At 52.6% G+C, this 18,896-nt stretch overlaps 3 protein-coding genes across 3 annotated transcripts in view; 2 read left to right on the top strand and 1 right to left on the bottom strand.

The window, feature by feature from the left end:
• The first annotated feature begins 321 nt into the window (after nt 1-321).
• LOC116410220 (pleckstrin homology like domain family A member 2) lies at nt 322-5,584 on the top strand. The gene is made up of 2 exons (XM_031900303.1): nt 322-850; nt 5,222-5,584. The coding sequence occupies exon 1, from the start codon at nt 466-468 to the stop codon at nt 847-849; it is 384 nt and encodes a 127-aa protein (XP_031756163.1). The 5' UTR covers nt 322-465; the 3' UTR covers nt 850; nt 5,222-5,584.
• Nucleotides 5,097-11,969, top strand: LOC116410357 (basic salivary proline-rich protein 2-like). The gene is made up of 2 exons (XM_031900646.1): nt 5,097-5,102; nt 10,710-11,969. Exons 1-2 carry the CDS (start codon nt 5,097-5,099, stop codon nt 11,967-11,969), a joined length of 1,266 nt encoding a protein of 421 aa, XP_031756506.1.
• slc22a18 (solute carrier family 22 member 18) overlaps nt 11,917-18,896 on the bottom strand; it is a 45,208-nt gene continuing 38,228 nt past the window's right edge. Inside the window, exons 9-10 of the mRNA XM_031900302.1 lie at nt 14,002-14,122; nt 11,917-12,243 (exon numbers count right to left, since the gene is read on the bottom strand). Of these exons, the coding sequence (XP_031756162.1) occupies nt 12,062-12,243; nt 14,002-14,122 (303 nt within the window). The 3' untranslated portion in view covers nt 11,917-12,061. The remainder of the gene's footprint in view (nt 12,244-14,001; nt 14,123-18,896) is intronic.

Raw genomic sequence — 18,896 nt, 5'->3', positions numbered from 1 at the left:
TGACACAGGTACATGTAGGCTATAGGGGCCCCGGCCTGACACAGGTACATGTAGGCTATAGGGGCCCCGGCCTGACACAGGTACATGTAGGCTATAGGGCCCCGGCCTGACACAGGTACATGTAGGCTATAGGGGCCCCGGCCTGACACAGGAGCAGATATGGCTGAATGGGAGGGGCCCCTGCAGTAGTTGAATGAATCAGCAGAAGGGGTGAAGGTGCTGCTGGGAGGGGCCCCGGCTGTGAGTGAATGAAGCCGGTGAGTGTGAGTGGGAGTGGCTCTCGGTGAGTCACCGCATTCCTGAGCCGGAGGGAGTGGGGAGGGAGCGGCCGGATGGGAAATAAATTCTAACTTATCTTCCCATTGTGCCCAGTCACACGGCAGGAGAGGCTTCAGCCCCAACATCCCGCTAGCGGCATCTAGAACTATACCCACAGGGCACCTAGAACCCCAAGCAGAACCCAGAATGAAGATGCAGCCGGGGCAGGAGGTGATCATGGAGGGGGAGCTGGAGAAGCGCAGCGACAATCTGCTTCAGTTCTGGAGGAAGAAGCTGTGTGTTCTGACCAAGGAAAGTCTCAGTCTGTTCCAGGACGGGCAGAAACGGTCTCGCTGCAAAGAACTCAAGTTCCAGAGCATCAAGAAACTGGACTGTGTGGAACGGACCGACAAGTACATTTACTTCACCATCGTCACCACCGACAACAAAGAGATCGATTTCCGCTGCCCCGACCAGAGCGCGTGGAACGCAGCCATTACATTGGCTCTGATAGAGTTCCAGAACAAGGCGGCTGTGCGGAGCTTCAGGTCCCAGCAGGGCACCCACAGCAGGGTGGCACCATGTGTGTAAGGTGAGGGCACACTTACCCTTTATATACTGGCACCATGTGTGTAAGGTGAGGGCACACTTACCCTTTATATACTGGCACCGTGTGTGTAAGGTGAGGGCACACTTACCCTTTATATACTGGCACCGTGTGTGTAAGGTGAGGGCACACTTACCCTTTATATACCGGCAGCGTGTGTGTAAGGTGAGGGCACACTTACCCTTTATATACCGGCAGCGTGTGTGTAAGGTGAGGGCACACTTACCCTTTATATACCGGCAGCGTGTGTGTAAGGTGAGGGCACACTTACCCTTTATATACCGGCAGCGTGTGTGTAAGGTGAGGGCACACTTACCCTTTATATACCGGCAGCGTGTGTGTGAGGTGAGGGCACACTTACCCTTTATATACTGGCACTGTGTGTGTGAGGCAGGTGAGGGCACACTTATACACGGTGCCATTATATAAAGGGTAAGTGTGCCCTCACCTCACACACACGGTGCCAGTATATAAAGGGTAAGTGTGCCCTCACCTGCCTCACACACGGTGCCAGTATATAAAGGGTAAGTGTGCCCTCACCTGCCTCACACACACGGTGCCAGTATAGGGTGTGAGCCAGGTACGGGCACACTTACCCTTTATATACTGGCACCATGTGTGTAAGGTGAGGGCACACTTACCCTTTATATACTGGCGCCCAGGGAAGTTCCCCCTCTGCGGTTTCGCCTGATTAAACTGATTTACAGCAGTGCAGCAAAGTGAGGGAATTTCCAGGCACCTTTCGCCCGAGCTGTAGGTGATTTAACGCCCCCCCCCCCCCGACATTATCCTACGTCTGGAAACTGGAGATTTTATTCTAAATAAATTGTATTTCTGCTGCACAGACTGGCGCTACTGGGGCCGTATGGCAGCTCCTACATTGGGCCTCATTTATATAAAGGCATCAGAGCTTTCATTCTAAATAATATGGCTCTGCGCTGCTGTGCAAAGTGGCCCTACGGGGCCCCGAAAATCAGCCCCAACGCTATCCCTAACCCCCCAAGCCCTAACCCTAACCTGTTTCCCTAACCCTAACCCTGTCCCTAACCCTAACCCTATCCCTATCCCTAACCCTATCCCTAACCCTGTCCCTAACCCTAACCCTATCCCTAACCCTAACCCTATCCCTATCCCTAACCCTATCCCTATCCCTAACCCTATCCCTAACCCTATCCCTAACCCTATCCCTATCCCTAACCCTATCCCTAACCCTAACCCTATCCCTAACCCTAACCCTAACCCTATCCCTAACCCTAACCCTAACCCTATCCCTAACCCTAACCCCAACCCTATCCCTAACCCTAACCCTAACCCTATCCCTAACCCTATCCCTATCCCTAACCCTATCCCTAACCCTATCCCTATCCCTATCCCTATCCCTAACCCTATCTCTATCCCTATCCCTAACCCTATCCCTAACCCTATCCCTATCCCTAACCCTATCCCTAACCCTAACCCTAACCCTAACCCTATCCCTAACCCTATCCCTAACCCTATCCCTAACCCTAACCCTATCCCTAACCCTATCCCTAACCCTATCCCTAACCCTATCCCTATCCCTAACCCTAACCCTAACCCTAATCCTAACCCTAACCCTATCCCTAACCCTATCCCTAACCCTATCCCTAACCCTAACCTGTTTCCCTAACCCTAACCCTATCCCTATCCCTAACCCTAACCCTAACCCTAATCCTAACCCTAACCCTATCCCTAACCCTATCCCTAACCTATCCCTAACCCTAACCTGTTTCCCTAACCCTATCCCTATCCCTAACCCTAACCCTAACCTGTTTCCCTAACCCTAACCCTATCCCTAACCCTAACCCTAACCCTATCCCAACCTATCTACCCCCTAACCCTAACCTTTCCCTAACCTACCTATCCCTAACCCTAACCTGTCCCCCTAACCCTAACCCTATCCCTAACCCTAACCCTAACCCTTCCCTAACCCTATCCCTAACCCTATCCCTAACCCTAACCTGTTTCCCTAACCCTAACCCTAACCCTATCCCTAACCCTAACCTGTTTCCCTAACCCTAACCCTATCCCTAACCCTATCCCTAACCCTAACCTGTTTTCCCTAACCCTAACCCTATCCCTAACCCTATCCCTAACCCTAACCTGTTTCCCCTAACCTAACCCTATCCCTAACCCTATCCCTAACCCTAACCTGTTCCCTAACCCTAACCCTATCCCTAACCCTAACCCCTAACCCTATCCCTAACCCTATCCCTAACCCTATCCCTAACCCTAACCTGTTTCCCTAACCCTAACCCTAACCCTATCCCTATCCCTAACCCTATCCCTATCCCTAACCCTATCCCTATCCCTAACCTCTATCCCTAACCCTATCCCTAACCCTATATCCCCTATCCTATCCCTAACCCTATCCCTAACCTACCCTATCCCTATCCCTAACCCTATCCCCTATCCCTAACCCTATCCTACCTATCCCTAACCGCCTATCCCTAACCCCTATCCCTAACCCTATCCCTAACCCTATCCCTATCCCTAACCCTATCCCTAACCCTCCCTAACCCTATCCCTAACCCTAACCCTATCCCTAACATCCCTAACCCTAACCCTACCCTAACCCTAACCCTAACCCTAACCCTATCCCTACCCTACCCTATCCCCCTAACCCCCTATCCTATCCCTATCCGCTAACCCTATCCCTATCCCTATCCCTAACCCTATCCCTAACCCTATCCCTAACCCTATCCCTATCCCTATCCTAACCCTATCCTATCCCTATCCCTAACCCTATCCCTAACCCTATCCCTAACCCTATCCCTAACCCTATCCCTAACCCTAACCCTATCCCTATCCCTAACCCTATCCCTATCCCTAACCCTAAACCCTATCCCTAACCCTATCCCTAACCCAATCCTATCCCTAACCCTATCCCTAACCCTAACCCTATCCCTAACCCTATCCCTAACCCTAACCCTAACCCTATCCCTATCCCTAACCCTATCCCTAACCCTAACCCTAACCCTATCCCTAACCCTATCCCTAACCCTAACCCTATCCCTATCCCTAACCCTAACCCTATCCCTAACCCTAACCCTAACCCTAACCCTATCCCTATCCCTACCCTATCCCTAACCCTAACCCTAACCCTATCCCTAACCCTATCCCTATCCCTAACCCTATCCCTAACCCTATCCCTATCCTAACCCTAACCCTATCCCTATCCCTATCCCTAACCAACCCTAACCCTAACCCTATCCCTATCCCTAACCCTAACCCTATCCCTAACCCTATCCCTATCCCTAACCCTAACCCTATCCCTAACCCTAACCCTAACCCTAACCCTATCCCTAACCTATCCCTATCCCTAACCCTATCCTAACCCTATCCCTAACCCTAACCCTAACCTAACCCTATCCCTAACCTATCCTATCCCTAACCCTATCCCTATCCCTAACCCTAACCCTAGCCTAGCCCTAGCCCTATCCCTAACCCTAACCCTAAACCTATCCTAACCCTAACCCTAACCCTAACCCTATCCCTAACCCTAACCTAACCCTAACCCTAACCTATCCCTAACCCTATCCCTAACCCTATCCCTAACCCTATCCCTAACCCTAACCCTAACCCTAACCTAACCCATATCCCTATCCCTATCCCTAACCCTATCCTATCCTAACCCTAACCCTATCCCTAACCCTAACCCTAACCCTTATTCCCCCTATCCCTATCCCCTAACCCTATCCCTATCCCTAACCCTAACCTATCCCAACCCCTAACCCTAACCCTATCCCTAACCCTAACCCTATCCCTAACCCTATCCCTAACCCTAACCCTAACCCTAACCCTAACCCTAACCCTAACCCTAACCCTAACCCTAACCCTATCCCTAACCCTATCCCTATCCCTATCCCTATCCCTAACCCTATCCCTAACCCTATCCCTATCCCTAACCCTAACCCTAACCCTATCCCTAACCCTATCCCTATCCCTAACCCTATCCCTAACCCTATCCCTAACCCTAACCCTAACCCTATCCCTAACCTGCCCCATTACTTATCACCAGTGTATGTATGTATGTATGTATGTAGGTATAATTTTATTTATAAAGTGCTACTTATGTACGCAGCGCTGTACAGTAGAATACATTAATACAAACAGGGGGTTAATAAGATAAATACAAAGTATAACAATAAATACAAATAAATACAAGATACAGTTACAGTTGCAATAAGTTAAGAATCAAAGACACACGAGGATGGAGGTCGCTGCCCCGTAGAGCTTACAATCTATATATGTTCTCCTCATTGGGTTCCGTTACACAATGGCTCCATTCCGTGCCAGGCCGGCGTTTCTAATGAAGTCCTTCTGTCTCTCCCTCAGGTTGGGCAACTCTGCCAATGGAACAAATGAGAGAAAGCCCGCGAGAAGCAGAGCGTCAGCTTCTGGGCAAGGAAACCACGAGGAGTAACGGAACAATTTGCACTTGGTTGGCCGGAAGGCTCTTATATCTCCAGACTGGAACAGCCCAAACCTCGGCCGAACTGCTCTGGGACTATTTCATTTATTTATTAGTGGGAACCTTCCGCCACACTGGATTGGTCCACATAATTTATTATAGGAAGCCGTATCCACCAATCCCTATTTATTTCTATGGCTCTCCTTTCATGTATAAATATATTTTATATAATTATAAATATGTGTTATAAAATTTAATTTATTAAAGTGACATTTTTATAAACTTTTTCCCACGTGTCCCGATGTGTTTTACATGAGTGAATGAGAGTTAATGTCGCCCAATGGGCGGAAAGGGAACAGAATGAGGGGTTTTGTGGAACTGGGAGATGGTTTCTTGGCCAGAGAAATATAAATGGAAATGAAAAATGATATCACTTCATCCTGTACCTTAATATACTGTATATATATACCCTTAATATACTGTATATATATATATACCCTTAATATACTGTATATATATACCCTTAATATACTGTATATATATATATATATACCCTTAATATACTGTATATATATACCCTTAATATACTGTATAAATATATACCCTTAATATACTGTATATATATACCCTTAATATACTGTATATATATATATACCCTTAATATACTGTATATATATACCCTTAATATACTGTATATATATATATATACCCTTAATATACTGTATATATATACCCTTAATATACTGTATAAATATATACCCTTAATATACTGTATATATATACCCTTAATATACTGTATATATATATATACCCTTTATATACTGTATATATATACCCTTAATATACTGTATATATATATATACCCTTAATATACTGTATATATATACCCTTAATATACTGTATATATATATATATATACCCTTAATATACTGTATATATATACCCTTAATATACTGTATAAATATATACCCTTAATATACTGTATATATATACCCTTAATATACTGTATATATATATATATATATATATATATGCCCTCACTATACTGTGAGAATGTTGGAGCCAATAGGGGAATGTTGGAGCCAATAAGGGAATGTTGGAGCCAATAAGGGAATGTTGGAGCCAATAGGGGAATGTTGGAGCCAATAAGGGAATGTTGGAGCCAATAAGGGAATGTTGGAGCCAATAAGGGAATGTTGGAGCCAATAAGGGAATGTTGGAGCCAATAAGGGAATGTTGGAGCCAATAAGGGAATGTTGGAGCCAATAAGGGAATGTTGGAGCCAATAAGGGAATGTTGGAGCCAATAAGGGAATGTTGGAGCCAATAAGGGAATGTTGGAGCCAATAAGGGAATGTTGGAGCCAATAAGGGAATGTTGGAGCCAATAAGGGAATGTTGGAGCCAATAAGGGAATGTTGGAGCCAATTAGACAACACCTGAAGCATTTAGGGGAGCCTGGGGGTGCAGCAGGGGGTCAGTTTTTCTGAGAGAGAGAGTTGGAGGTTGATCCTTGACTAAGTGAAGGTCACTCTCAGAGCGGGGCACAGGGCAGGGGGGCTGTCTGTGTGAGGAACTCCCAGAGGGGCTGGGGGGCTGCCTGTGTCAGGAACTCCCAGAGGGGCTGGGGGGCTGCCTGTCTGTGTCAGGAACTCCCAGAGGGGCTGGGGGGCTGCCTGTGTCAGGAACTCCCAGAGGGGCTGGGGGGCTGCCTGTGTCAGGAACTCCCAGAGGGGCTGGGGGGGCTGCCTGTGTCAGGAACTCCCAGAGGGGCTGGGGGGCTGCCTGTGTCAGGAACTCCCAGAGGGGCTGGGGGGCTGTCTGTGTCAGGAACTCCCAGAGGGGCTGGGGGGCTGCCTGTGTCAGGAACTCCCAGAGGGGCTGGGGGGCTGTCTGTGTCAGGAACTCCCAGAGGGGCAGGAGGGCTGCCTGTGTCAGGAACTCCCAGAGGGGCTGGGGGGCTGCCTGTGTCAGGAACTCCCAGAGGGGCAGGAGGGCTGCCTGTGTCAGGAACTCCCAGAGGGGCAGGAGGGCTGTCTGTCTGTGTCAGGAACTCCCAGAGGGGCTGGGGGGCTGCCTGTCTGTGTCAGGAACTCCCAGAGGGGCTGGGGGGCTGCCTGTCTGTGTCAGGAACTCCCAGAGGGGCTGGGGGGCTGCCTGTGTCAGGAACTCCCAGAGGGGCAGGAGGGCTGTCTGTCTGTGTCAGGAACTCCCAGAGGGGCTGGGGGGCTGCCTGTGTCAGGAACTCCCAGAGGGGCAGGAGGGCTGCCTGTGTCAGGAACTCCCAGAGGGGCAGGAGGGCTGCCTGTCTGTGTCAGGAACTCCCAGAGGGGCAGGAGGGCTGCCTGTCTGTGTCAGGAACTCCCAGAGGGGCTGGGGGGCTGCCTGTGTCAGGAACTCCCAGAGGGGCAGGAGGGCTGCCTGTGTCAGGAACTCCCAGAGGGGCTGGGGGGCTGTCTGTGTCAGGAACTCCCAGAGGGGCAGGAGGGCTGCCTGTCTGTGTCAGGAACTCCCAGAGGGGCAGGAGGGCTGTCTGTGTCAGGAACTCCCAGAGGGGCTGGGGGGCTGTCTGTGTCAGGAACTCCCAGAGGGGCTGGGGGGCTGCCTGTGTCAGGAACTCCCAGAGGGGCAGGAGGGCTGCCTGTGTCAGGAACTCCCAGAGGGGCTGGGGGGGCTGCCTGTCTGTGTCAGGAACTCCCAGAGGGGCTTGGGGGCTGTCTGTGTCAGGAACTCCCAGAGGGGCTGGGGGGCTGCCTGTGTCAGGAACTCCCAGAGGGGCAGGAGGGCTGCCTGTCTGTGTCAGGAACTCCCAGAGGGGCAGGAGGGCTGCCTGTGTCAGGAACTCCCAGAGGGGCTGGGGGGGCTGCCTGTCTGTGTCAGGAACTCCCAGAGGGGCTGGGGGGCTGTCTGTGTCAGGAACTCCCAGAGGGGCTGGGGGGCTGCCTGTGTCAGGAACTCCCAGAGGGGCTGGGGGGGCTGCCTGTGTGAGGAACTCCCAGAGGGGCTGGGGGGCTGCCTGTGTCAGGAACTCCCAGAGGGGCTGGGGGGCTGCCTGTGTCAGGAACTCCCAGAGGGGCTGGGGGCTGCCTGTGTCAGGAACTCCCAGAGGGGCTGGGGGGCTGCCTGTGTCAGGAACTCCCAGAGGGGCTGGGGGGCTGCCTGTGTCAGGAACTCCCAGAGGGGCTGGGGGGCTGCCTGTGTCAGGAACTCCCAGAGGGGCTGGGGGGCTGTCTGTGTCAGGAACTCCCAGAGGGGCAGGAGGGCTGCCTGTGTCAGGAACTCCCAGAGGGGCAGGAGGGCTGCCTGTGTCAGGAACTCCCAGAGAGGCAGGAGGGCTGTCTGTGTCAGGAACTCCCAGAGGGGCTGGGGGGCTGCCTGTCTGTGTCAGGAACTCCCAGAGGGGCTGGGGGGCTGTCTGTGTCAGGAACTCCCAGAGGGGCAGGAGGGCTGTCTGTCTGTGTCAGGAACTCCCAGAGGGGCAGGAGGGCTGTCTGTGTCAGGAACTCCCAGAGGGGCAGGAGGGCTGCCTGTCTGTGTCAGGAACTCCCAGAGGGGCTGGGGGGCTGCCTGTCTGTGTCAGGAACTCCCAGAGGGGCTGGGGGGCTGCCTGTCTGTGTCAGGAACTCCCAGAGGGGCTGGGGGGCTGTCTGTCTGTGTCAGGAACTCCCAGAGGGGCTGGGGGGCTGCCTGTCTGTGTCAGGAACTCCCAGAGGGGCAGGAGGGCTGCCTGTGTCAGGAACTCCCAGAGGGGCAGGAGGGCTGCCTGTCTGTGTCAGGAACTCCCAGAGGGGCTGGGGGGCTGCCTGTCTGTGTGAGGAACTCCCAGAGGGGCAGGAGGGCTGCCTGTCTGTGTCAGGAACTCCCAGAGGGGCAGGAGGGCTGTCTGTGTCAGGAACTCCCAGAGGGGCAGGAGGGCTGCCTGTCTGTGTCAGGAACTCCCAGAGGGGCTGGGGGGCTGCCTGTGTCAGGAACTCCCAGAGGGGCAGGAGGGCTGCCTGTGTCAGGAACTCCCAGAGGGGCCGGGGGGCTGCCTGTCTGTGTCAGGAACTCCCAGAGGGGCTGGGGGGCTGCCTGTCTGTGTCAGGAACTCCCAGAGGGGCTGGGGGGCTGCCTGTCTGTGTCAGGAACTCCCAGAGGGGCTGGGGGGCTGTCTGTCTGTGTCAGGAACTCCCAGAGGGGCTGGGGGGCTGCCTGTCTGTGTCACGAACTCCCAGAGGGGCAGGAGGGCTGCCTGTGTCAGGAACTCCCAGAGGGGCAGGAGGGCTGCCTGTCTGTGTCAGGAACTCCCAGAGGGGCAGGAGGGCTGCCTGTCTGTGTCAGGAACTCCCAGAGGGGCAGGAGGGCTGCCTGTCTGTGTCAGGAACTCCCAGAGGGGCAGGAGGGCTGCCTGTCTGTGTCAGGAACTCCCAGAGGGGCTGGGGGGCTGCCTGTGTCAGGAACTCCCAGAGGGGCTGGGGGGCTGCCTGTGTCAGGAACTCCCAGAGGGGCAGGAGGGCTGCCTGTGTCAGGAACTCCCAGAGGGGCTGGGGGGCTGCCTGTCTGTGTGAGGAACTCCCAGAGGGGCTGGGGGGCTGCCTGTGTCAGGAACTCCCAGAGGGGCAGGAGGGCTGCCTGTGTCAGGAACTCCCAGAGGGGCAGGAGGGCTGCCTGTGTCAGGAACTCCCAGAGGGGCTGGGGGGCTGCCTGTGTCAGGAACTCCCAGAGGGGCTGGGGGGCTGCCTGTGTCAGGAACTCCCAGAGGGGCTGGGGGGCTGCCTGTGTCAGGGACTCCCAGAGGGGCTGGGGGGCTGTCTGTGTCAGGAACTCCCAGAGGGGCTGGGGGGCTGCCTGTGTCAGGAACTCCCAGAGGGGCTGGGGGGCTGCCTGTGTCAGGGACTCCCAGAGGGGCTGGGGGGCTGTCTGTGTCAGGAACTCCCAGAGGGGCTGGGGGGCTGCCTGTGTCAGGAACTCCCAGAGGGGCTGGGGGGCTGCCTGTGTCAGGAACTCCCAGAGGGGCTGGGGGGCTGTCTGTGTCAGGAACTCCCAGAGGGGCAGGAGGGCTGCCTGTGTCAGGACCAGACGGATGAGTGCTGAGAGGGCTCAGCGAGGCTTAATGTGAAGCCTGAGTTCCAGAGCGTGGAACCAACCCTGGGAGGTGAGAGCCCTGAAGAAGGGACAAATCACATCCCTGAACTGTATGTTGATGAACTGTGTTCCTTTATGCTGTATGTGGGGAAGAATTGGCCCAAATAAACCTGTGTTTTGCCTGAAGACGTGGTGCCCCTGTCTCTGTGCTCCAGATCCCCTGCCTGCCTGCCTGCCATTGCTAATTCCCCCAGAATTACGTGTACAGGCAGTCAGCATGTCACATAATATATATATATATATATAGCCAAAAGGCATCCCTAAAGGCAACCCCAAAGCCAATCCCAAAGGCAACCCCAAAGCCAATCCCCAAAGGCAACCCCAAAGGCAACCCCAAAGCCAATCCCCAAAGGCAACCCCAAAGGCAACCCCAAAGCCAATCCCCAAAGGCAACCCCAAAGGCAACCCCAAAGCCAATCCCCAAAGGCAACCCCAAAGCCAATCCCAAAGGCAACCCCAAAGGCAACCCCAAAGCCAATCCCCAAAGCCAATCCCAAAGGCAACCCCAAAGCCAATCCCCAAAGGCAACCCCAAAGCCAATCCCAAAGGCAACCCCAAAGCCAATCCCCAAAGGCAACCCCAAAGCCAACCCCAAAGGCAACCCCAAAGGCAACCCCAAAGGCAACCCCAAAGGCAACCCCAAAGCCAATCCCCAAAGGCAACCCCAAAGCCAATCCCAAAGGCAACCCCAAAGGCAACCCCAAAGCCAATCCCCAAAGCCAACCCCAAAGGCAACCCCAAAGCCAATCCCCAAAGGCAACCCCAAAGGCAGCCCCAAAGCCAATCCCAAAGGCAACCCCAAAGCCAACCCCAAAGCCAATCCCAAAGGCAACCCCAAAGCCAACCCCAAAGGCAACCCCAAAGGCAACCCCAAAGGCAGCCCCAAAGCCAATCCCAAAGGCAACCCCAAAGCCAACCCCAAAGCCAATCCCCAAAGGCAACCCCAAAGCCAATCCCCAAAGCCAATCCCCAAAGCCAACCCCAAAGGCAACCCCAAAGCCAATCCCCAAAGCCAATCCCCAAAGCCAACCCCAAAGGCAACCCCAAAGCCAATCCCCAAAGCCAATCCCCAAAGCCAACCCCAAAGGCAACCCCAAAGCCAATCCCAAAGGCAACCCCAAAGCCAATCCCAAAGGCAACCCCAAAGCCAATCCCCAAAGGCAACCCCAAAGCCAATCCCAAAGGCAACCCCAAAGGCAACCCCAAAGCCAACCCCAAAACCAATCTCCAAAGGCAACCCCAAAGCCAATCCCAAAGCCAATCCCAAAGGCAACCCCAAAGCCAATCCCAAAGGCAACCCCAAAGGCAACCCCAAAGCCAATCCCAAAGGCAACCCCAAAGGCAACCCCAAAGCCAATCCCAAAGGCAACCCCAAAGGCAACCCCAAAGGCAATCCCAAAGCCAATCCCCTTGGCTCAACATATTCTGACCCCTCACTACCCCTGGGCAGAAGGGCTGTGTGTCTTGTTTGCCCTCCGAGCACCAGTCCAGAAGAGGTTTCATTGACAGTGATACCTTTATTGTATGTTCAAACCTCTGTTGAAAAGTAAAAAAGAACAGACCCCCCCACAAACCCCCCACAAACCCCCCAATGCTCCTTTCAGACTTCTGCCCAATGCGGTTACATTCACATTCTCGGCTGCTATTTCTGTTTTCTTCGGTTGACTTGATCCTTTAGAAGGTAAATGGCTAAAATCAGGTTAATTGCGATATTGACGCAGCCAAAGGACGGGACCCCGTAGTGTTTATATAAATAGCCCCCGATGGTGGGCCCAAGGGTACGGGTTAAAGGCTGGACGGAGGCACAAATACCCAGTATTGCACCTGAAACAGAGAGAGAATTTGTTAGAGATTCAAACATTCTACTCCCCCCCCCTCGGCCCCAAGGATCCCCCCAATCCAGGAATCTGTTGGGGATTTGAATCCTTTCACTTCTTGCAATTGTCCAACTGAACCAAACTGAACCCCTTTAGATCACGAGACTTTAAAGCCCTCGGCGACTGAACGGGACTATTTTTTGTTCACTGGAGGCGCAAGGTTTTGAGTATGCAAATTAGAGGCGGGATTTCTCCCTGCAGCCAATCACTTCACTCTCTCACTCAACACTAGATCTAGTTCCGGATCTCTCTATACCAGGGGTCCCCAACCATTTTTACCTGTGAGCAACATTTAAATATAAAAAAGTCGGGGAGCAATGCAAGCATGAGAAAAGTTTCTAGGGGGTGCCCAACGAGGGCTGTGATTGGCTATCTGTTACCCAATGAGAACGGGCAGCCTGCAGGATAGCAGTTAACAAAGGCCTCCAAAACCTGCCAGTAAGTTAGAAATGAAACACTAAGCAGCTGCTTTGGGGCCCCTGGGAGCCACATTCATGGGGTTGGGCCCCCGAGCCACTGGTTGGCTGTATCAGCCATAATGAGCAGGGGCACATCCCCAGCAAATATACCTTCTGCCCTTGAGTGCCCTGGGGGGGAGGGGTAATTTACTTCTTGCCCTGGGGCACTACAGAAGCCGGGGTATGGGTGCCTGGGGGCTCTGAGTGGCACAGCGAGGGTGCCTTTATGCCAGGGTTCAGTCTCCCTTTAACAAGAAAGGTGGTTATTTCTGTAGCAGTTTAGTCACATCTAGTAATGAGCAAATCCGTCCTGTTTCGCTTCAACATAAAATTCCCGAAACGGCGAAAAATTTGCAAAACGTATTTGTCCCGCATTTTTTTTTTTTGTCGCCCGTATCTTTTTTTTTTGTCGCCCGTATCTTTTTTTTTTGTCGCCCGTATCTTTTTTTTTTGTCGCTGGCGTCTTTTTTGTTGCAAATGTCTTTTTTTTTTTGCCCACAATTTTTTATCACCCGTGTCTTTTTCTCCGCCCATGTCTTTTTTTTATCGCCCCCATTTTTTTGTCGCCCACATCTTTTTTTTTTTTTGTCACCCGGCGTCTTTTTTTTTTTTCGGCTGCATTTTTTTTTTTTTGTCGCCCCCATCTCTTTTTGTTGCCCATGTGTTTTTTTTTGTCGCCCGCATCTTTTTTGTCACCCGTGTCTTTTTTTTTGTCGCTGTATCTTTTTTGTTGCCCGTGTCTTTTTGTTTGTTGCCCACGCCTTTTTTTTTTTCATCAACCGCATCTTTTTTTTTGTCGCCCACATCTTTTTTTGTCGTCCACATCTTTTTTTTTCACCTGCAGCTTTTTTGTCGCCTGTGTCTGTTTTTTTTGTTTGTCCCCCCCGCATCTTTTTTGTCGCCCATGCCTTTTTTGTTTGTTTGTTTTGGTCGCCCACATCTTTTTTTTTGTTGCCAACATCTTTTTTATTTATTTTTTTTGTCACCCGGCGTCTTTTTTTTTTTGTCGTGGGTGTTTTTTGGGGTTTTTTTGTTGCCCGCATCTTTTTTTTGTTGCCCATTTTGACATGCTGTAGATTTTTTTGACGCGCAGTGAATTTTTCTGTGCGAATTTTAACAAAAGTTTTGCGAAACAGTTCGCCAATGGCAAAATGCGGAAATTCGCTGCAAATCCATGCCTGCCGAAAAGAATTGCTCATCACAAGTCACATGATATTCAGCCCCATTATCCAGACCCAGTGACTGACCAGTGTCGGAGGGTGGAACTGCTTGGGTTAAGATGCTGTCGGTGATGACGCCGCCCATACTCAGGGTAAATACCATGGGGATGGCAATCAGGCAGAAATCAAACACGTCGCTCATTAACATCTGAAAGTGAAAAAAAAGAAACCTTACTCTTATTGACACTCTGACTGCAAATACAGGGTTCAGCACCCCATGTAACAATTAAGAACAGGGTCGGACTGGGGGGTGCAGGGCCCACCGGGGCTCCCGCCCCAGGGGCCCTGCAGGTGCCCCAGCCGCGTCCCATAACCCCCCCCCCGCAGGGCCCCCACCTGACATCCTCCCCAAGCGCGTATAAATTGAACGCGTCGGGGAGGAACAGTCAGTAGCGGGGAGCGCCGGCAAAGGTCGGACTGGGCCGCTGGGGCCCACTAGGGCTGGGGCCCACCGGGATTTTTCCCGGTGTCCCGGCGGCCCAGTCCGACCCTGATTAAGAAGCGTATTTATTATTTACATTTCAATAGTTTTGAATCAGGTTAGAACAGCCCTATTGGGTTTATTTAATGGTTAAATGATTCCCTTTTCTCTGTAATAATAAAACAGTACCTGTACTTGATCCAAACTAAGATATAATTACCCCTTATTGGGGGCAGAACAGCCCTATTGGGTTTATTTAATGGTTAAATGATTCCCTTTTCTCTGTAATAATAAAACAGTACCTGTACTTGATCCAAACTAAGATATAATTACCCCTTATTGGGGCAGAACAGTCCTATTGGGTTTATTTCATGGTTAAATGATTCCCTTTTCTCTGTAATAATAAAACAGTACCTGCACTTGATCCCAACTAAGATATAATTACCCCTTATTGGGGCAGAACAGCCCTATTGGGTTTATTTCATGGTTAAATGATTCCCTTTTCTCTGTAATAATAAAACAGTACCTGCACTTGATCCCAACTAAGATATAATTACCCCTTATTGGGGCAGAACAGCCCTATTGGGTTTATTTCATGGTTAAATGATTCCCTTTTCTCTGTAATAATAAAACAGTACCTGTACTTGATCCCAACTAAGATATAATTACCCCTTACTGGGGGCAGAACAGCCCTATTGGGTTTATTTCATGGTTAAATGATTCCCTTTTCTCTGTAATAATAAAACAGTACCTGTACTTGATCCAAACTAAGATATAATTACCCCTTATTGGGGCAGAACAGTCCTATTGGGTTTATTTCATGGTTAAATGATTCCCTTTTCTCTGTAATAATAAAACAGTACCTGTACTTGATCCCAACTAAGATATAATTACCCCTTATTGGGGCAGAACAGCCCTATTGGGTTTATTTAATGGTTAAATGATTCCCTTTTCTCTGTAATAATAAAACAGTACCTGTACTTGATCCCAACTAAGATATAATTCCCCCTTATTGGGGGCAGAACAGCCCTAATCCCCCGTTACACTAATCCCCCGTTACACTAATCCCCCGTTACACTAATCCCTCGTTACACTAATCCCTCGTTACACTAATCCCCCGTTACACTAATCCCTCGTTACACTAATCCCTCGTTACACTAATCCCCCGTTACACTAATCCCTCGTTACACTAATCCCTCGTTACACTAATCCCCCGTTGCACTAATCCCCCGTTACACTACCCTCGTTGCACTAATCCCCCGTTGCACTAATCCCTCGTTACACTAATCCCTCGTTGCACTAATCCCTCGTTGCACTAATCCCTCGTTGCACTAATCCCCCGTTGCACTAATCCCCCCTTACACTAATCCCTCGTTACACTAATCCCTCGTTACACTAATCCCTCGTTACACTAATCCCCCGTTACACTAATCCCCCATTACACTAATCCCTCGTTGCACTAATCCCCCGCTGCACTAATCCCCCCTTATTGGGGCAGAACAGCCCTATTGCCACTCAGCGAGCCAATGGAATGAAGGCCGCGCTGGCTCTGAGCTGGATGTTGCCGAGCAGAAGAATGTAGGGAACGTTACAGGATTCGGTGCTTGCTGTGTTGCACTAATCCCCCGTTGCACTAATCCCCCGTTGCACTAATCCCCCGTTGCACTAATCCCCCGTTGCACTAATCCCCCGTTACACTAATCCCCCGTTGCACTAATCCCCCGTTACACTAATCCCCCGTTACACTAATCCCCCGTTGCACTAATCCCCCGTTGCACTAATCCCCCGTTGCACTAATCCCCCGTTGCACTAATCCCCCGTTGCACTAATCCCCCGTTACACTACCCTCGTTGCACTACCCTCGTTGCACTAATCCCCCGTTGCACTAATCCCTCGTTGCACTAATCCCCCGTTGCACTAATCCCTCGTTACACTAATCCCCCGTTACACTAATCCCCCGTTACACTACCCTCGTTGCACTAATCCCCCGTTGCACTAATCCCCCGTTGCACTAATCCCCCGTTGCACTAATCCCGCGTTGCACTAATCCCCCCTTGCACTAATCCCCCCTTGCACTAATCCCTCGTTGCACTAATCCCCCCTTGCACTAATCCCCCGTTGCACTAATCCCTTGTTACACTCACACAGGTTTATTATTATTATAGTTACAGGGTTTGGAGACAAAGGAATATCCCTGAGATTCTATATCTGACTCCATAACAATAATACGGAGGAAATTCTTCTAAAGCCCCAGGTTATAAGGGGATTTCTAGCATTTGTCAGACAAATCACTTATAATGGCGGCTCTTTCCTTCCCAAACCCCTGCCTGTGTCCCCCCCTGTCTATGTCCCCCCCTGCCTGTGTACCCCCCTGTCTGTTTCCCCCCCTGCCTGTGTCCCCCCCTGTCTGTGTCCCCCCTGCCTGTGTCCCCCCCTGCCTGTGTCCCCCCCCTGTCTGTGTCCCCCCCTGCCTGTGTCCCCCCCTGTCTGTTTCCCCCCCTGCCTGTGTCCCCCCCTGTCTGTGTCCCCCTGCCCGTGTCCACCCCTGTCTGTGTCCCCCCCCTGTCTGTGTCCCCCCCTGTCTGTGTCCCCCCCTGCCTGTGTCCCCCCCTGTCTGTGTCCCCCCTGCCTGTGTCCCCCCTGCCTGTGTCCCCCCCTGCCTGTGTCCCCCCCCTGTCTGTGTCCCCCCCTGCCTGTGTCCCCCCCTGTCTGTGTCCCCCCTGCCCGTGTCCACCCCTGTCTGTGTCCCCCCCTGTCTGTGTCCCCCCCTGTCTATGTCCCCCCCTGCCTGTGTCCCCCCCTGTCTGTGTCCCCCCTGCCTGTGTCCCCCCTGCCTGTGTCCCCCCCTGCCTGTGTCCACCCCTGCCTGTGTCCCCCCTGTCTGTGTCCCCCCTGCCCGTGTCCCCCCCTGTCTGTGTCCCCCCCTGTCTGTGTCCCCCCCTGTCTGTGTCCCCCCCTGCCTGTGTCCCCCCCTGTCTGTGTCCCCCCTGCCTGTGTTCCCCCTGCCTGTGTCCCCCCTGCCTGTGTCCCCCCCCTGCCTGTGTCCCCCCCTGCCTGTGTCCCCCCCTGTCTGTGTCCCCCCTGCCTCTGTCCCCGCCCTGTCTGTGTCCCCCCCTGTCTGTGTCCCCCCTGCCTGTGTCCCCCCCTGTCTGTGTCCCCCCTGCCTGTGTCCCCCCTGCCTGTGTCCCCCCCTGCCTGTGTCCCCCCCCTGTCTGTGTCCCCCCCTGCCTGTGTCCCCCCCCTGTCTGTGTCCCCCCCCCTGTCTGTGTCCCCCCCTGCCTGTGTCCCCCCCTGTCTGTGTCCCCCCCTGTCTGTGTCCCCCCCTGCCTGTGTCCCCCCCTGTCTGTGTCCCCCCTGCCCGTGTCCACCCCTGTCTGTGTCCCCCCCTGTCTGTGTCCCCCCCTGTCTGTGTCCCCCCCTGCCTGTTGTCCCCCCCTGTCTGTGTCCCCCCTGCCTGTGTCCCCCCTGCCTGTGTCCCCCCTGCCTGTGTCCCCCCCCTGCCTGTGTCCCCCCCTGCCTGTGTCCCGCCCTGTCTGTGTCCCCCCCCTGTCTGTGTCCCCCCCTGCCTGTGTCCCCCCTGCCTCTGTCCCCACCCTGCCTTTGTCCCCCCCTGTCTGTGTCCCCCCCCAGTCTGTGTCCCCCCGTCTGTGTCCCCCCCTACTGACCCTCATTGCACCCTGTCTGTCTCGCTGTACAACATGCAAGGAAACAGGGTGCTTAGCTAAGCCCCAATCTGAAGGGGACCTGTCACCCTAAGGAATAATCCCACACCCCTCTGTATGAGGCTCGTAGAGCCAAGCAAACTTTACTTACACTGTATAAACTATTCCATTTAAACTATTTCAATTGATATAACACAATCCCAGCCAGCAGGCAGCCGCCATTGTGTGCGCCCTGTTATAAAGGAAGCTTTGTTTTACCCCAATATCTTGTACATTTGCCATCTAGGGGATAACTAGGAAGTGCTGAATGGAAAATGAAAGTAATTGTAATTGAAAAATCTGAGCTGTCAATCATATATTGCCTGCCCCGCCTCTATGCCGATGGCATAACCCTTTAAGCACCATATCCTGTGCCAACCACTGTGTAGTTGGAGCTGAGGCAACAGTGCAGCTATTGGGTGGGACTTGTCCCACTGGCTCCCCCTACTGTATACACAGAAGAAAAGAACTGGTTAAGCACATCTGCCTTTTCTGTACCCGCTGTAACCATATTGTTATTATAACTCAATGGGGCCACACCCTCAACCTGCATATTTTTACTATTAATATACTTAAAAAACTTTTTGGGGTTAGTCTTGGCCTCGGCCGCGATGCGCTCCTCATTTTCTATCTTTGCCTTCCGGATTGCTGTTTTACACACTTGTTATAGTGTTTATATTCATTAAACGCAGCATAATGGTGAGACTGTCCCTCCCCAACCCTATGGGTGGGACCCCAATCCCTGCGTGCCCTGCATCAAACACACAGACCCGACACTGGGCACAACCAGTAAACTTACT

The sequence above is a fragment of the Xenopus tropicalis genome, chromosome 4 (genome assembly GCF_000004195.4).
Source record: "Xenopus tropicalis strain Nigerian chromosome 4, UCB_Xtro_10.0, whole genome shotgun sequence".
NCBI classification, from domain to species: Eukaryota; Metazoa; Chordata; class Amphibia; order Anura; family Pipidae; genus Xenopus; species Xenopus tropicalis.
This window is presented reverse-complemented; position numbering and strand designations above follow the sequence as displayed.